Genomic DNA, 16,810 nt, shown 5'->3' on the forward strand with positions numbered 1-16,810 from the left:
ATGCATGGTAGGGGGTAGTCTCTACAGAGCCAGGCCCACTCTGTTCTTCACTGTCTGCCTGTGAAGGCACATGCTTGGATTCTGCTAATGAACCCCCACCCATTGTGGCCCATGACGAGCGCCTCTGGAGGATACTGTCCTTGATGACTCTGTACTTGAGGCCTGCCAGGTTCTCCACTACGATGTCAATGAAGCAGGCTACCAGGCCTGTGAGGATTCCAATGAGGGCACAGATAACCCAGCGCTTGATCTCCACTGTCCGGAAAGCCTAGATAGGGGTGGGAAACATGGTGCACTCAAAGGTGGGCACTGCAGCTAGGCACCTGCTGTGCTGGCAAATTCATGGGCTGCTACCACACACAGTACAAAGTCCAGCTTTCAGCCCAAATCTGCTAACAACAGCCTCCAGTCAATGTTTCACTGACGACTGAGGGCCACAGGAAGACACATGGAGGTAAGCAACATTCCCTACAAATTCACAACTAGCTGCTAACATTACAGACACTGTATGCCATCTGCAAAAGAGCTTTATTGACCATGATGACTATAGTCTTTCCTCGAAATTTCCAATATCTGGGGCCAGGTGTCACATGTTCAGAGCCCCATCCTCCATATCCAAAACATGAAAGCGTTGGCAGTAGAACCCAGAGGTTTGGGGAGGGGGTGGAACAGGGATATTGCCTGGCCCTACATGCCAGCACCCAGCACCCATGCCAACAAGCCACGAGCCCTGCCTCCTCACCGTGTGGTTGATCCGTCTCTCCTCTTCCAGGAAGAGCTGGTTTTCACTATTGTCATAGTCCAGGCTCTGCACAGACCAGGGCACAAGGTACTTGATTACTGGACCAGGGACCAGAGTACAAGTGGAGCCAGGCAACAGGGAAGAGGGCTGGAAAGGGCAGGGCTCAAGAGGGAGGATGGGGAGCCCACCTCATACTTGAGGGAGAGGAGCTTCTCGTTGTGTGGAATCTCCTTGGGGAAGGTGTGAGGAGGGTCCACTTCCTGTGGAAGAAAAAAGGAGTCCCATGCTCTTTAAGAATAGGAACAAGGTGAAGAAAAGGGGCTAAGTCTCAAATCCCATAGTTCAGTATTATCTGACACCAAGGCTGGGAAGTCACAAGAAACCTACAAAAAAAACATCCCCTGAGATATGGACATAAAAATCCTCCAATGGGACCCTGCAAACACCATAGGTTTATTTCAGGAGTACAAAGTTAGTTTAACATCCTAAAAATCAACCGATGTGCTATGTCAGGACAGAGGTCCACAGACCATCCTACTTTTTGGGGTGGGGTGGGATGGGGGAGGGAGTTAAAATTGGGTTTCTCTGTGTAGCTCTGGTTGTATTAGATCTCACTCTGTAGACCAGATTGGCCTTGAACTCAGAGATCTGCCTGCCTCTGCCCCCCTTATGATTAAAGGTGTGCGCCACGACTGCCAGACCACAGACCATCTTATAAACACTCAACAAAGCTGAGTGTGGTGGAGCACACCTACAATCCTAGCACCAATTCAAGGTCAACTTGGGTTCTGTAGCAAGACAAACAAGGGAATAACAACAAGAAAGGAGTCAGCTGGGAGACACAGTGCTTGCCTAGTAGACACACGACTTTAGGTTCTATCCCAAGTCTAAAAGAACAACAAAAGCACTAAAGAAGCTAAAATAGGGCTCAGAGGATGATCAGAGTGTTTGCTCTAGCAGAAGAAACCCAAGTTTGGTTTCTGGGTATCCACATCATACGGCTTAGACTAGCCTGTAACTCCTGCTCCGGGGATCCAATGCTCTGCCTCTAGGACACCAACACTCACAGGCATGCCAAGAACACTCTGCACCACTGCTCTTAGGGACAAGCAGAACTGCAGCAGACAGCACCAAAGACAAGCGAGTTCCAGGGGAGGCAGTGGCTCAGGAAACATTCCCATGTTTGTTTTTTCAAGATGTATTTTTTATTATCTGTATGCACATGTGTAGCCATGTACATGTGAGCACAGGTACTTATGGAGGCCAAAAGAGGGTGCTGGATCCCAGGAGCTGGAAATACAGGCAGTTGTGGGCTACCTGACATCAATGTTGGGATCTGAACTCTGGTCCTCTATAAGAGCACTATGCCCTCCTAGTCCCTGAAGAACTTGTTTTGGGGTGCCAGAATCCATCCCAAGATCAGAGGAAATGGCTGCTCTTCATCCCCAAGGGCTCCTAATCCCTCAGAGATCCATCTCACCTGAACACCAACTCTAAGCTCACTCCTGCCCAAAGTCTCTGTGCTCCACGGTCTCCTTCACACAGTGCTTCTGCCCACCTCTTCACACTTTCATGGCCTCAGGGACCATATCTACACCCTGTATGCTGTCTCTGGGAGATGCTGTCTCTGGGAGATGCTAGCTGCTAACCACGTGACCCTGCCACTTTCCTTCACTAAGGTCAGCTTAGTGGGAGCAGGGAACATCACACCACTCACTGGGTCCAGAAGCTCATCGTCCAGTTCCACGTTGTTCATCTGTCCAATGCAGAAAAGTGCAGAATGAGACTAAAAACAGAAGAGAGGCCATGAGGGCACCACGTAAGGGAGGGTACCACTCATTCCTATTCCCACCCTCACGTGAAGGATGCGCAAACAGGAGGATCACAAGTTTAAGTCCAGTCTGGGATACACATTTAGGGGACTGGAGAGATGACTCACTGGTTAAGAGCACTGGGTGCTCTTCCAGAGGACTTGGGTTCAATTCCCAGCACCCACAAGGGAGCTCACAACTGTCTGTAACTCCAGTTCCAGGGGATATGACCTTCATATAGATATACACATGCAGGCAAAATTGCAATACACATAAAATAAAACATTTTTAAAAAGTTTTGGGGCCAGGCGGTAGTGGCGCATGCCTTTAATCCCAGCTCTCAGGAGGCAGAGGCAGGCCGATCTCTGTGAGTTCGAGGCCAGCCTGGTCTACAAGAGCTAGTTCCAGGACAGGAACCAAAAAGCTACAGAGAAACCCTGTCTCGAAAAATCCAAAAATAAATAAATAAAAGTTTTGGGACCAACAGTGCCCTAAACTGCTAAACTCAGGGAAAAGGCAAGTAAGCTCCATAGTCTGTTGGCCACAGTGCTGGCCCAGAAAGGAAACTGCTGCACAGAATGAACCCTTCTCAAGGAGTTTCAGTGCTGTCACTGCCTCCCAGTCAACCTGTAGACGAGGTGTATGTGACAGGAATTGTACCAGGCCTGAGCCCATAAGGACTCTTGGAATGTCGCTCACTATGAACCCTATTCTCCTCCTCGGAGAAACGTCCTGAAGCGCTGAGTGACCAGGCAGAAAACACAAGGACGGTGAAGCAGGGGCTGAGGGGCACAGCAGAGGCAGGTGGCCAGTCTGTTTTACCTATCACTGACGAGCTAGGCAAGCCAAAGGCCATCAACGATCGTTCCACTACAAGCACGGGTCTGAAGAGTCAGACACACAAGGCCTAAGAAATGAAACCCCAGCAGTTCCAGAGGATGATGGGAGAGGTGCCGGCTATGGGTAGCATGACAGTACTTGCTTACATAACCTCGACCCCAGACTTGGTGAGCAGCGGCCCAAATTTATGATAAGGCAGCAGCAAGCAGAACCCCAAATCAGACGAAGGCTGACAGAAATGTGCCACAGCAGAACAATCCACAGACTGGGGAGGGGCACAGGTGCATGGTCCTCCTTTGTGGGGAAGTGCTGCAAAGGGCTGAGAGTTGAGCAGGACTAAGGAAGTGGAACGACAGGTTCCCCGGATCCAGACACACTGCACAACTGGCAAACTCAGGGCTCTAGTACTGAACTACAATTACTCAACACACCACCCTAGAAGGAACTGGATGAGAACTCAGGCCTGCTCGGGACAGTTTTGCAACTTCTAGAAATCTATAATTATTTCAAAGTTACATAAAACAAAAATTCCCCCACACCAAAAGACTAAAAAGGTAACTTTCAAAACAGAACATAAACGCAAATCCTCGCACTTGAGTGAGGATGGCTGACAGGCAGAAAACAGAAAATTACAAATCACTCACACATACAAAAAGGTGACAAGAGCAAAGCTCTGAGCTGACCAGGCATGCATGCAGTACACACACAGACATGTAACAGTCTGGGCTAAACAGTATGTTCCAGGCCAGCCAGAGCCATGTGGTGATATTCTGTCTCTGCTTCCTCCTCATCCCCCAAAAATCCAAGGTCATCCTCAATTGCAAAGTTGTTTGAGGTCAGTCTCCATAGTATGGTTACATCCATAAGGACAGAGAACAAGAGGTGGTGGCCAGGGGTCAAAGGAGGAAGAAAACTCTAGGCAGTTTCAGTTCTACAAAATGAAAAAGTTCTAGAGACTAATTGCCCAACTTTAAGAATATACCAGACCAGGGGCTGGAGAGATGGGACTGGCTGCTCTTCCAGAGGTCTTGAGTTCAGTTTCCAGCAACCACATGATGGCTCACAACTATCGATAATGAGACCTGGTGCCTCTTCTGGCCTGCAGGCAAACACACAGACAGAACACTATAAATAAATAAATTGAAAGAAAGAGAGAGGAAGGAAGGAAGGAAGGAAGGAAGGAAGGAAGGAAGGAAGGAAGGAAGGAAAGAAGGAAGGAAGGATATACCACACAGGAGCTGGGTGGTGGCAGTGCACACTTTTAATCTCAGCACTCAAGAAGCAGATAGGCGGATCTCTGTGACTTGAGGTCAATTTGGTCTACAGAGTGAGCTCCAGGACAGCCAGGGCTAGAGAGAAACCCTGTTTCAAAAAAACAAAAAACCGACATCCCTCCTGAACCCCCCACAAAAAAGCAAAGAAAAAGAATATACCAGACAGGTGGTGGCATAACTGTAACGTGTAATGCTAGATACTCAGAGGCTGAGGGAGGAGGATCAAAAATGAAAAGCCTGGGCCTAGTGGATAAAGGAATCTCTCCAGAGCCTGAGGACCTGAATTCAATTCCCTGAATCTATACTGTGGAGGAAGGAATCCTCTAAGTTATCCCGATTTCCACACATCCATCATGGCATATATGTGCAGACACACATACATACAAAAATGAATAAATGTAAAAAAAATTTCAAAACGGGCCTCGACTACACAGAGAGTTTAGGACCACTCTGAGACACTTAAACTCTGACTTATACACTATATTGATACTCTGACCCCACATATAAAAAAAATTGCTGGGCGGTAGTGGCACACATCTTTAATCCTAGCACTTGGGAGACAGAGGAAGGCGGACCAAACTCACAGAGATCCACCTGCATGTTTCCCGAGTGCAGGGATTAAAGATGTGTGCCACCACCACTCGGCCCTGGCTCTATTTTTTACATTTTTAACACTTTCTTGAGACAGGATCTCTACATAGCCCTGGCTGACCGGGAACTCATTATGTAGACCAGGCTGGCCTTAAACTCAGAGATCCATCTGCCTCTGTCTCCTGGGTGCTGGGATTAAAGGTGTGTGCCAGCGTCTAAAACTTCATTTTTTTAAAAAACTGTTCACTGGACATACTGCCCACATTCCCACCTCCATGAGCAGCTGCCAGATGCCAAGCTCTAATGCTAAGAAAGTCCAACTGCTGCTGTGGGGGAACATTAAAAAAAGGCTATACAGCAGCACGAATGTGACAAAGGGTCTACAGCAAGCAGATCAGCCCAAAGCAGAGAGGAATGGGTTATAGGACAGGCTTGCAGTGGATATGATGCTATATGGCTGCCTGCAGGTCGGCAGGACCCTGTCCTTCAGTTCTCTACACCTGCTGGGTTGAGGCTTGCTTATAAGCTGAGTGAGGAAGTGAAATTCCTAAGACGAAGAACCAACAGCTTTCCCCAGAAGATAGCAAGACCCAAGGGCGCCACTAGGGACAATCAGAGGACCCTCCCCCGAAGCTCTCCAATAGCTCCAGGTCTCCTGTCTTCTCCCAAAGCACCCTTAGACTATGGTCTGTGGTGCCAAGTTGTCAGGGCAGAACACAGACCCACACTCACCTGAGGTCCCTCCTCTGCTGAGAGAGGGGATTTCTCTGGTGGCAATTTCCAGAAAGAGCCTGTAAAAATGCCCTGCATTTAAAGAGACTGCAAACATAGACTGCTTCCTCACCACCACCATTTGCTCTAGGATCGGCCTCACAGAATACTCTACTTCCCATTGCTCACACACATGACCATGACTCTCAGGCTGACCTCACCCTCTCCCTAGTCCACTATCACCCCACACCTAAGAAAAAGACCAAAGCTTTGGCCTCCAGGTAGTCCTGCAGGGCCTGGGCTTTAAACAGGGCCCCACCCTGTCCTACCTATAGCAACTACCTTATTGCTTGGCCTGCTTCTGACTAGCTGAGGTGGCAACAATGCCACCACCGAACCCTGGAGATGCTGTAACAAACCCCAGAGAGCCAGGAGGTAGATCAAGTTCAGTGCTCAGACTCACCCCACTGTCCCCCTTATTTTAAAAGGGTCCTGACTCCAGCCTACCTCACAAAGACTCTGGGTGCAGTATCGGGACACTTCATTCTAACTATGAGCCTGCCTATTATCCAGAACAGACTTTCCCTAAGTACAGCAGCACCAAAATGTCATTCAGCTGAAGAGGGGCACAGACAAGCGTCAGGTGCAAAGGCAGGTTTCCTTTAGTCTGATAGGGTTTTTGTGTATAGGGGAAGCTTGTTTGTTTTGTTTTGAGACAGCCTCTCATCTAGTTCAGGACAGCTTCAAAATCACTAACTTTTCAGGTGGTGTCGGTGTAAGCCTTTTATCCCAGCACCTAGAAAGTTGTGAGTTCAAGGCCAGCCTTGTCTACAGAGCGAGTACTATGACAGGCATCAAAGCTACACAGAGAAACCCTGTCTCGAAAAACCATTCAATCAATCAACCAATCACTGATCTTTCAACTTTTGATCCTCCTGCCTTCACCACTTGCACACTGGGATTATAGCTATTTGTTACCACACCCAGTTTTATGTGGTGCCGGGAGACTGAACCCAGGGCTGCACTGATGCTAGGCAAGCATTCTATGTCTCCAGACCCTTGCTGGTAGTGATTAGTATCTATTGAGTGCCTGTTTTCTATTTTGTTTTGTTTTTTTGAGACAAGGTTTCTCTGTGGCTTTGAAGTTTGAAGCCTGTCCTGGAACTAACTCTTGTTGACTAGGCTGGCCTCGAACTCACAGAGATTAAAGGCATGCGCCACCACCGCCTGGAGAGAGCCAGTTTTCTAATAGGCTTGCTCAGTGTTATACATTCATTAACTTTTACAGATGAGAAAACTGGCACAAGCAGGCCTCAGATCCTCCTGAAATTCTGGCTGCTCTAGTGCCCACTGCAGAGGGTTCCCAACCTGTAGCCAGTGTCTATTCAACCCGCCTAAGCAGGGCACTGGAACCCTTTAGACCTAAGCCAAACTTGAAATCAACTCATATGGCTGAACAGGACTTCCACACCCTGCGCCATACTCCAAACTATTGTAGCATTGTGATCATATACTCTCTTGGTCCTGAGCTTGTCTGGGGACCTTGCACTATTCATATAGGGCACAAAACACAAAAGTGCTCTTTGCACCTATACTATAGGGCCCCCACACAGAATCAGCACGGAGCTGGGCCTGTTTCCAGAGGGAAGGAAGCTGTCTTAGTGCACCTCAGAGACCTGCACACAGACCTCACAACCCATAATTACTTTTTAAAAGTTGGGTGACACCAACCAATCAATTGTTGGCTTTTTTTTTCTTCTTTTGAGACAGGGTTTCTCTGTATAACAGTCCTGGTTGTCCTGGAACTCGCTTTGTAGACCAGGCTGGCCTTGAACCCCACTGAGATCTACCTGCTTCTGCCTCTCAAAGTGCTGGAATTAAAGATGTGTGCCACCACCACTCGGCTCCAATAAATTGTATTAACTGCAGATTTAAAAGTTATAATGGTATTTAGGGGAAAAGATCAACTCATTCTTTCAAAAGAAACCAACTCTTTGGTCAAAACCTACAACCATCCCATCCTGCGAAATCTAAACTCAGCTTGTATTAGTTTCCAATCTCTTTTCCTTTCCTAAAACCAATTTAAGGTTTCTTTCTGTTTGGAGAGAGAGAGAGAGAGAGAGAGAGAGAGAGAGAGAGAGAGAGAGAGAGAGAGAATATGAATGAGAATGTTATACAGGTAGAGGCCTGGAGAGAAGAGGGTGGTCAGATCCCTGGAGAGAGAGTTACAGATAGTTGAGCCACTGGACCTGGGTGCTGGAACCTGAACTTAGGTCTTCCACAAGAGCAGCAAACACTCTTAGGCCCCCAGTGTTACTTTCTTTACAACAGGGATAACAAACCACACCTCCCAGAAACACCTTAAGTCGCTCTGCCACAGCCCTGCAGTTTTACTGCAGCTGCTTTGATTGCTGCGGGCCGCAGACCAGATTTGCAAGCAGATGTCACTTCAAAGGCAACAGAGTTGCTTCCCAGCAACAAGGAACTGACTTTCATTGTCTGATGTACCTTCAAGGGCCTAGAAAAACCTCAGCAGAGGTGGGGTTTTCCTGTCCCAAAGCCACGCTCAAAAAAATATATATATAAATTCTGATCTTGTGTTCTTCCTAGCCTTGAAAATGGTAGGAGTGTTTGTCAGACAGCTCTAAAATCAGGAGAATGGTCAAGGACGGTAATAAAACAGACTAACATCAAGAGATTCACATAAATACCAGACTCAAAATTAATACAATGCACCCAGGCGGAGAGCCAAAGGCATGCAAATAAGCAAACTAGTAACCCTTTCAAACAGGAAGCATTTAAAAGCATGAACTGTGTTTTGGGTAATGAGCACACTCTGGCCTCTGACTTGTTAATTATCACGTCCGGCTGCACACTCCAAATTCAAAATCAATCAGGTAGTGAGAGAAAATGTGTGGAAATCCTCGTTATTGCATTTCTGTCCCAAACGTCTGGAATTACTCCTGTGAAAAAGGAGACTGACACTTTCACTGAACGCGTAATTCTGCAATTTCAACTGTGAAAGCTGCCAGCCGTGCAGTACAGATCTTCCAAGTGCCTGAGAAAATGGGGCAGGATCATGAATTCATAGCCAGCCTGGGCTACACCATTGAGACCCTGTCCTGAAAAGCCAAGGGCTGGGGAGCAGATCAGAGGTCGTACGTTTGCTTAGTATGTGTAAAGCCTGGCCTCGACCCTCATCACGGAGAGTAAAATTTAAAAAACCAAAACAATTTAAGAAGTCCTAGGCGCTCTGGCTGAAAAGCTAATGACGATGACTGATTATTGGAGGAGAGGGCAATCATTTCTCTGGGACTAGACTGGAAGAAGGGGTTCCGAGGGAAAGAAAGGAGGGTAATGAGTGCAATGGGTGCGAAACTGTCAAAAATCAAGGTCTTCCGGGATTCAAAGGAATAACAGAGGAGAAAGCCGTGGCCTTCCCCCGGGCCCCTCCGGTGCACTGAGGACCGCGCAGCGAACCCAGAGGCCACATCTCCGGCCCGCGGGCCTCACCTGGCGCGCGGCCGGTCCGGCCCCGTTCAGCAGCGGCGTCTCCTCGTCAGGCTGCCCCGTCCTTCGAAGCAGCGGCGCTGTCTCCTCATCATCGCGGTCTCGGCCGGACCAAGATACCTTCTTAGAGACGTTGGCCATGGCCCACTGAGGACCAAACTCAACTAGAACAGCCGGCCGACCGGCAGCGTTCCCGTGACTCGCACTTGGGACTCACGTGATCCGCCATTGGTGCCCACGTGACCGACGATGGTGGCCCGAGAGGTTGGCGAGCGCAGTGTCTCCTGGGAGTTGTGGTTCGCTGGTCCTTGCAACCCAGGCTGGACCCCCTCAAGAAGAGTTTCAGTGTTTTCAGTGGTCTGTGACCCAGACTCCAGAGAAGAACTAGCCTGAGACTATCCTGAGATGCACGCCCAGTCCCTGAAGAAAGATGATGTGGAAAAAAAGAAACTAACTGTAAGGGTTCTGGTATCGACCCTCTTAACCAAGTTGGCTTCACGTGTCTTCTGTGCTACCAGCCTGGAAGAGCAGCATCATTGCTGTAATTCCAGGGAAAGGCTTTGAGACCCGACATTTCAGACACGGAAAGTTCTGTCCTCCGAAGAGACTAAGACAGCGCGTGCGTGTGCCGTTGCCTTGTCATAGGTTGATTTAGGCAACAGTATTTTAGCAAGGTTGAGTTTACCAAGTGAACTCTTGGTATCGGTGTTCTATCAGTAAAGTTGTTCTTAGGAGATATAGCCTGAATATGTAAGGACGAGAATTGGGATTTGATGCTGCAACTTCAGGAACTCGGAACTAACAGTAATCATCATGGGTGGCACTCGACAGAGAAGGAAGGAAGACGGTGCAATGTTAATTTCTCGGCAGTGTCCCGGAAGTTGCTTTACAAAGAATGGTAGAAGGGGAAAGAAGAAAGTGTCCACTAATGAAGCAAATAGGTGCAATGTGAAAGCTACATTTAACAGAGAAATATTGGAGAGGGCTGTGGTGATGGTTCAGCGGTTAAGAGTGTTGACTGCTCTTCCAGAGTACCCAGGTTCAATTCCCGCCGCCACCCACATGGCAGGTCACACCTGTCTGTAATGAAACTAGGCTCCAACACCCTCACACAGACATACATACAGGCAAGACACCAATGTATGCAAAATAAAAATAATTATTTTTTAAAATATTGAAAAGACTGGAGTTAGCATGGGCAACAGTGCAAGAGCTCTATAAAAAGTAACTAAAATACAATTCATACTTTCTTTTTGTTTTTTCTTTCTTTTTTCTTCTCTCTCTCTCTCTCTCTCTTTTGAGACCTGGTTTCTCTGTGTATTCCTGGCTGTCTGGCTGTCCTGCAACTTTCTCTGTCTCTGCCTCCCAAGTGCTGGATTAAAGGCAGACAACACTTCTGTCCAGCCGATTCAGATTTTCTTTTCTTTGTGTGTGTGTGTGTTATTTTTATTTTAGTCCTTAAAATAGTCTAGTGATTTCTTTGACATCTGCATGAAATATTTTCAGAAGTTCTTCATCTTCATCCTCCAAGCGACACTATCCTTCCTCCATGTAACACTAGCATTTTATGTAGGTGGCATTTCCTTTTTTATAATTTATTTTATTTTTACTTTATGTGCATTGGTGTTTTACCTCCATGTATGTCTGTGTGAAGATGCCAGATCCCTTGGAACTGGAGTCATACAGTTCTGAGCTGCCATGTGGGTTCTGGAAATTGAACCCGGGTCCTCTGAAAGAGCAGCCAGTGCTCTTAACCCCTGAGCCATCTCTCCAGCCCTGATCAGACTTTCAAATGACAATAAAAATCATGTACTAAGAAAGTTAAAGAGTTTGGGCCAGGCGGTGGTGGCGCACACCTGTAATCCCAGCACTCGGGAGGCAGAGGCAGGTGGATCTCTGTGAGTTTGAGGCCAGCCTGGTCTACAAAGGGAGTTCCAGGACAGGCTCCAAAGCTACAGAGAAACCCTGTCTCGAAAAAACAAAAAAACAACAAAAAAAACCCCAAAGAGTTTGGATATATATGTATATTTACAGATAAAATATATTACCTTGCAACTTTCTGGGGGCTTGGAAATTTCCAAATCAAGAAAGTTTAAATTTTTCCTTAACTTCTGAGGGTGGGAGGATTACAGGAAACCTCCTTCTCTTCACATAATTTGAAGTAAAACCAAAACTAAACCCAGAATAAGAGGAAGGAAGTCAAATGGGGTTCTGATTTTCCCCACAATTACTCTGCAAGTAAGTGAGTGTGTGTGCATGTGTGTGTGAGTATGTGTGTGTGTGTAATACCAAAAACAAGATTCCTTCCAACAAGGTGTATTTTTATCATTGATGCACCTAGACTTTGTCACTTTTCAGGATGGTGACAAGGATATTATGACCCTCTTTTGTACTGCTGGGCACAGAGGTTGGAAAATGAAGATGGCTTGTCTAACTACTAAGGTCATTGGTGTTCAATCTTGAACTTAAATCTGCTTACCTTCAAAACTTTGTTCAGAAACCAGGCAATGGTGGTGCACTCCTTTAATCCCAGCACTTGGGAGACAGAAGCAGACAGATTGCTGAGTTTGAGGCCAGCATGGACTACAGAGTGAGTTCCAGGACAGCCAAGGCTACACAGAGAAACCTGTCTTGAAAAATCAAAAACAAACAAACAAACAAACAAAAAACAACCCAACTTTGATTACAATTTCTTTGCATCTAGACAGACAGCTATCTGCTTAGAGGTTCAAAGGCAAGAAATCCCCTCTTCCCTGGCTCTTCAGGGTCAGGGACCACTCTTCCTTCCTTCCTTCCTTCCTTCCTTCCTTCCTTCCTTCCTTCCTTCCTTCCTTCCTTCCTTCCTTCCTTCCTTAAAGACAGGGTTTCTCTATGTAGCCTTGTCTGTCCTGGAACTAGCGCACAGAGACATACCTGCCTCTGCCTCCCGAGTGCTGGTACTAAAGGCGTGAGCCTGTCTTCCACCACCGCCTGATTTCCTTATTCTTTTTTTTTGTTTTTGTTTTTGTTTTTGTTTTTTGTTTTTTTGAGACAGGGTTTCTCTGTAGCTTTGGTGCCTATCCCGGAACTAGCTGACCTCGAACTCCCAGAGATCCGCCTGCCTCTGCCTCCTGAGTGCTGGGATTAAAGGCGTGCGCCACCACCGCCTGGCTTGGTTTCCTTATTCTTGACACACAGTAAAAGCTCAACAAGCTGTCAGTTGAACTGAATGCACAGGCTTGGGTCTTGCTGTATGATAGGGTATGGGAAAGGAAAGGACGGGCAGAGGACTAAGCAGAGCAGAGGTGTGGGGCACAGTGAGAATGGAGGAGGGGACGTGAAAAGTCCTGGGTCACACCTGGGAGGGTAGATGATCTCCATAACCCTTGCTGCCAAGGTGGTACAATCCTCACAGCTCCAGACAGACCAGGGCCTTCAACTTATTCTATTTTTACTAACGTTTTGTATACTAAAATTAAACTCAAGACCTTACACACTTCAGGCAAGTGCTCCATCGTTGAACCCACCCTAGTCCTTGTAAGAGGAGAAATGGACAGGGGTGGACAAGTGGAGTAAGGGAGAACCAAAGGCTTCTCGTTGGGACTGACTCTTTCCAGGACCAGGATTGTAACAATGCAATGGATACAGATAAAGTACGAATCTAGTGGCATTAGAAAGAGTGGGTCTCATGGTTCAAAGGTACAGGTGACTTTTGCTGACCTTACTGGGAGGCTGAGTCACCGATATGCTCAGACTGTCAGGTTTCCAAATCTAACAGACTTCCTATGACTGCCTGTTCCAGATCTCTATCTGTCCTTGGGGTCCTGCTGTACTGCCTCCAGCACTGCTAACTGACCCCATCTAAAGCGTTCTGCCTACCTGGAGTCCCTTTTGGCCCCACAGCGTCTCTTGGATGCAGCAGCCCACTCTGCAGTCTGCTAAAGTAAGTCCCGAGGTCTGCAGTGTGCTATCTCAGTTCCCCTAGGCCATTTCAAGCACCTGCAAGCTGGGAAGAGTTATAGAAATGATGTTCTTCAGTGTTCTGTTTTGCTCTGCTCTGAGCCTCTGTGTGTCTGGTTACCTCCAGTTATTCTAGTCTGACATATGAGATTTGTAATGAAACCATTGGAGGTTCAAACTCCTACTTGCTGCTAGGGGTCTTGAACAGAAAGAACAGCAATACAAGGGACCATGTTGTCCCTTCAACAATCACTAGATCGTGGCTCTTTCTGGAAGGAAGCTGCTGCTCCCCACTCTCCTCAAAGCCAGAATGAAATGAAGCAAAAAAAAAAAAGTTTCAGAATGTGTCAAGAGAGGCAAAGAAAGGAGGTTTGAGGAAGAGGGGTTCTCAACTGGATGTGCTTGAGACCAAAAGCTCAGGTCCTTGAGGAAGCAAAAGGCAGTGGGTGATTCAAGATCACACATGAGGTGTCCACGGGAGTTTCCAGTTCTACAATCCAGCCTGGCTCTGACTCAGGAACAGGCGGCCTAGGACGCTGATTTTAGCTGGAGACCTAGAGCCCTGAGCACACCAAGAGGTTGGAAAGATGCTGTTAGGAGGCTCATGCAGGGGGCTGGGATGTGGCTCAGTTGGTGAAGTGCTTGCCTAGCGTGCATGGCTTGCTTCTGGGAAACGCCTGTGATTCCAGCACCAGAGATGGAGGAAGGAGGGCCAGGAGTCCAGGGTCATCCTCGCTACACAGTGAATTCAAGCCCAGCCTGGGCTACATGAGAGCCGGTCAAAGACAAAGGGCTGATTTAGAGCCCTGTTCCCATGGCAGCGCAAGTGGGGAGGGCGCTGCATACTGCCATCTGCCTCCCCCTGGATGACAAGGTGACCAGATGGAAACGGAACCTCTGCAGAACAGAGGTTACCGTGCATAGAGTGCGGGAGGCCTTGGGTATATGGTTTGATTAACACTGGGTATGTGTCACCACTAATCTGCTTTCTTGCTTTTGAATTTTTAGAAAAATCTATGTGTGTGAGTATTTTGCTTGCATCTATGTACACCATGTGTGTGCCTAGTACCTGTGGAAGCCAGAAAGGGGCATCAGATCCTCCCAAACTGGAATGACAGATGGTTGTGAGCTGCCATGTGTGTTCTGGGAACCAAACCCAGGTTCTCTAGAAGAGCAGCCAGTGTTCTTAATCTCTGAGCCTTCTCTCCAGACCCCCGTTTTACTTTTGAAATGGAAAAGGGATGTGGTGGCATGTGTCAGTAATCCCAGCATCTGAAAAACTGAGGTGAGATGGGAGGGTAGCAAGTTTGATACCGACCCAGATTATACAGTGATACTCTTTCACAAACAGACGTCCAAACCAATGATGCAGGAGGTAGCTTTCTGTAGGCAGAAAGGGGCACATGGTGAAAACTGCAAGACGCTCACAAGTTGCAGTGAGAATGAGCACTGAGGTTAAAAGAAAGATTGTGTTGAAGTGGCAAGGCCTGAAACACTGCAAAAATGAAAATAGGCAGGCAATAACTAAACTGGTGCCGGATATAGTGGTGCATGCCTTTAAATCCCAGAGGCAGAGGCAGGTGGATCGCTGTGAGTTTGAGATCAGCCTGTGTTGTTGGAGGCTGTTCATTCCTTCCAGGATGCTCAGACCTGAAATAATCATACAGAAACTATATTATTTTTTTATTTATTTTTCGAGACAGGGTTTCTCCGTAGCTTTTGGTTCCTGTCCTGGAACTAGCTCTTGTAGACCAGGCTGGCCTCGAACTCACAGAGATCCGCCTGCCTCTGCCTCCCGAGTGCTGGGATTAAAGGCGTGCGCCACCACCGCCCGGCTAGAAACTATATTATTTGCAACACTGTTTGGCCAATAGCTTACATGCATTTCTAGCTAGCTGTTATATCCTAAACTAACCCATCTCCATTAATCGTGGCCTACCGGCAAAGTTTTAGCGGGCTCCAGGAGAGGCATCTGTCTCCTGTGGCGGCTACATAGCTTCTCACTTATCCTGCCTACTTTCTCCCAACATTCACTTTAGTTTTCCCACCTAGCTCTATTCTGTCCTATCACAGGCCAAAGCTGCTTCTTTATTCATTAACCAATAAAGACAACACATATACAGAAGGACTTCCCACACCAAGCCTGGTCTGCAGAGTAAGTTCCAGGACAACCAGAGCTACATAATGAGACCCTGTCTAAAAAAGAAAGAATGAAAGGAAGGAAGGAAGAAAAAGAGAACGAAAGGGCTGGAGAGATGGCTCAGCGGATAAGAGCATTGCCTGCTCTTCCAAAGGTCCTGAGTTCAATTCCCAGCAACCACATGGTGGCTCACAACCATCTGTAATGAAGTCTGGTATCCTCTTCTGGCTAACTGTATACATAATGAATAAATAAATATTAAAAAAAGAAAAGAAAAAGAGAACAAAAGAAAGAAAAGATTACCGATCTGCTGAGATAAGAAGAGGGACCAGGCTCTGGGTCACTGAGGACGGGCTGGCTCCCCCACCTCCAGCTTGTTTATAAATGTTTATAAAGCAGTATCGCCCTTTCATATATTCTTGCTCCTCATATAACTAATTGTAACAGAGAACATCTAACAAAGCCTCTACACACAGCAGGAGAGAAACCTCAGACCATTTCCTAGACCACAAGTTAAACTACAAATAGTTAAGAACAACGGCAGCTATTTCTTGAGAATTCAGAGAGCTCAGTACAATTAGCAGCACTTGGACAGCTACAAGGCCAGATAGCAAGCTGGCCAAGTGAATTACAGCTCTCAGATGGTCCAAGTCAACAACTAAGAAAAAGTCAGGGGGCTGGAGAAATGGCTCCGAGGTTAAGAGCATCTTCTGAAGGCTGATCTTCCAGAGGTCCTGAGTTCAGTTCCCAGCAACCACATGGTGGCTCACAACCATCTGTAATGAGATCTGGTGCCCTCTTCTGGCGTGCAGGGACACATGCAGACAGAACACTGTGTATAGGATAAATAAATAAATCTTTAAAAAAAGAAAGGAAGGAAGGAAGGAAGGAAGGAAGGAAGGAAGGAAGGAAGGAAGGAAGGAAGAAAAAGAAATAGTCAGGGCCAGAAATGGAAAGAAGTTCAACCATAACTAATCTGATACGCAGCACACGCCCAGCTCATATTCATGGCCAGGTAAGGGGAATTAACCGAGCATGGCAGCCTGCTCAGCAGCTCAGACGCTAATGCACCTGGAGAACTGGCCAGTCTCATAGAGCTTACCTCAGCCTTTGTCCCATTCCTGCCATAGCCCTTTATAAACTCCATATACAAAAGAACCCAATGATTTTTCCTTCTTTTAGGAATTTCTTTCATCCCACCCCCCATCTCAGTTATTTTTGAGACAGGGTATCTGTTCTGGAACTCACTCTG

At 47.2% G+C, this 16,810-nt stretch overlaps 1 protein-coding gene across 3 annotated transcripts in view; it reads right to left on the reverse strand.

Moving 5' to 3' along the window:
• The window catches only part of Clcn7 (chloride voltage-gated channel 7), a 25,210-nt gene extending 15,501 nt beyond the window's left edge, over positions 1–9,709 (reverse strand). Inside the window, exons 1-5 of one of the 3 annotated variants that reach the window (XM_075941519.1) lie at positions 9,483–9,709; positions 2,460–2,498; positions 931–1,002; positions 743–808; positions 136–268 (exon numbers count right to left, since the gene is read on the reverse strand). In XM_075941519.1, coding sequence (XP_075797634.1) covers positions 136–268; positions 743–808; positions 931–1,002; positions 2,460–2,498; positions 9,483–9,620 — 448 coding nt within the window. In that variant the 5' untranslated portion in view covers positions 9,621–9,709. Of the gene's footprint in view, positions 1–135; positions 269–742; positions 809–930; positions 1,003–2,459; positions 2,529–9,482 lie in introns of all 3 variants that reach the window. The other 2 variants (XM_075941518.1, XM_075941520.1) reach the window with 2 other exon arrangements.
• Positions 9,710–16,810: the final 7,101 nt, after the last annotated feature.

Source organism: Microtus pennsylvanicus, chromosome 11 (genome assembly GCF_037038515.1).
Source record: "Microtus pennsylvanicus isolate mMicPen1 chromosome 11, mMicPen1.hap1, whole genome shotgun sequence".
Lineage (NCBI taxonomy): Eukaryota > Metazoa > Chordata > Mammalia > Rodentia > Cricetidae > Microtus > Microtus pennsylvanicus.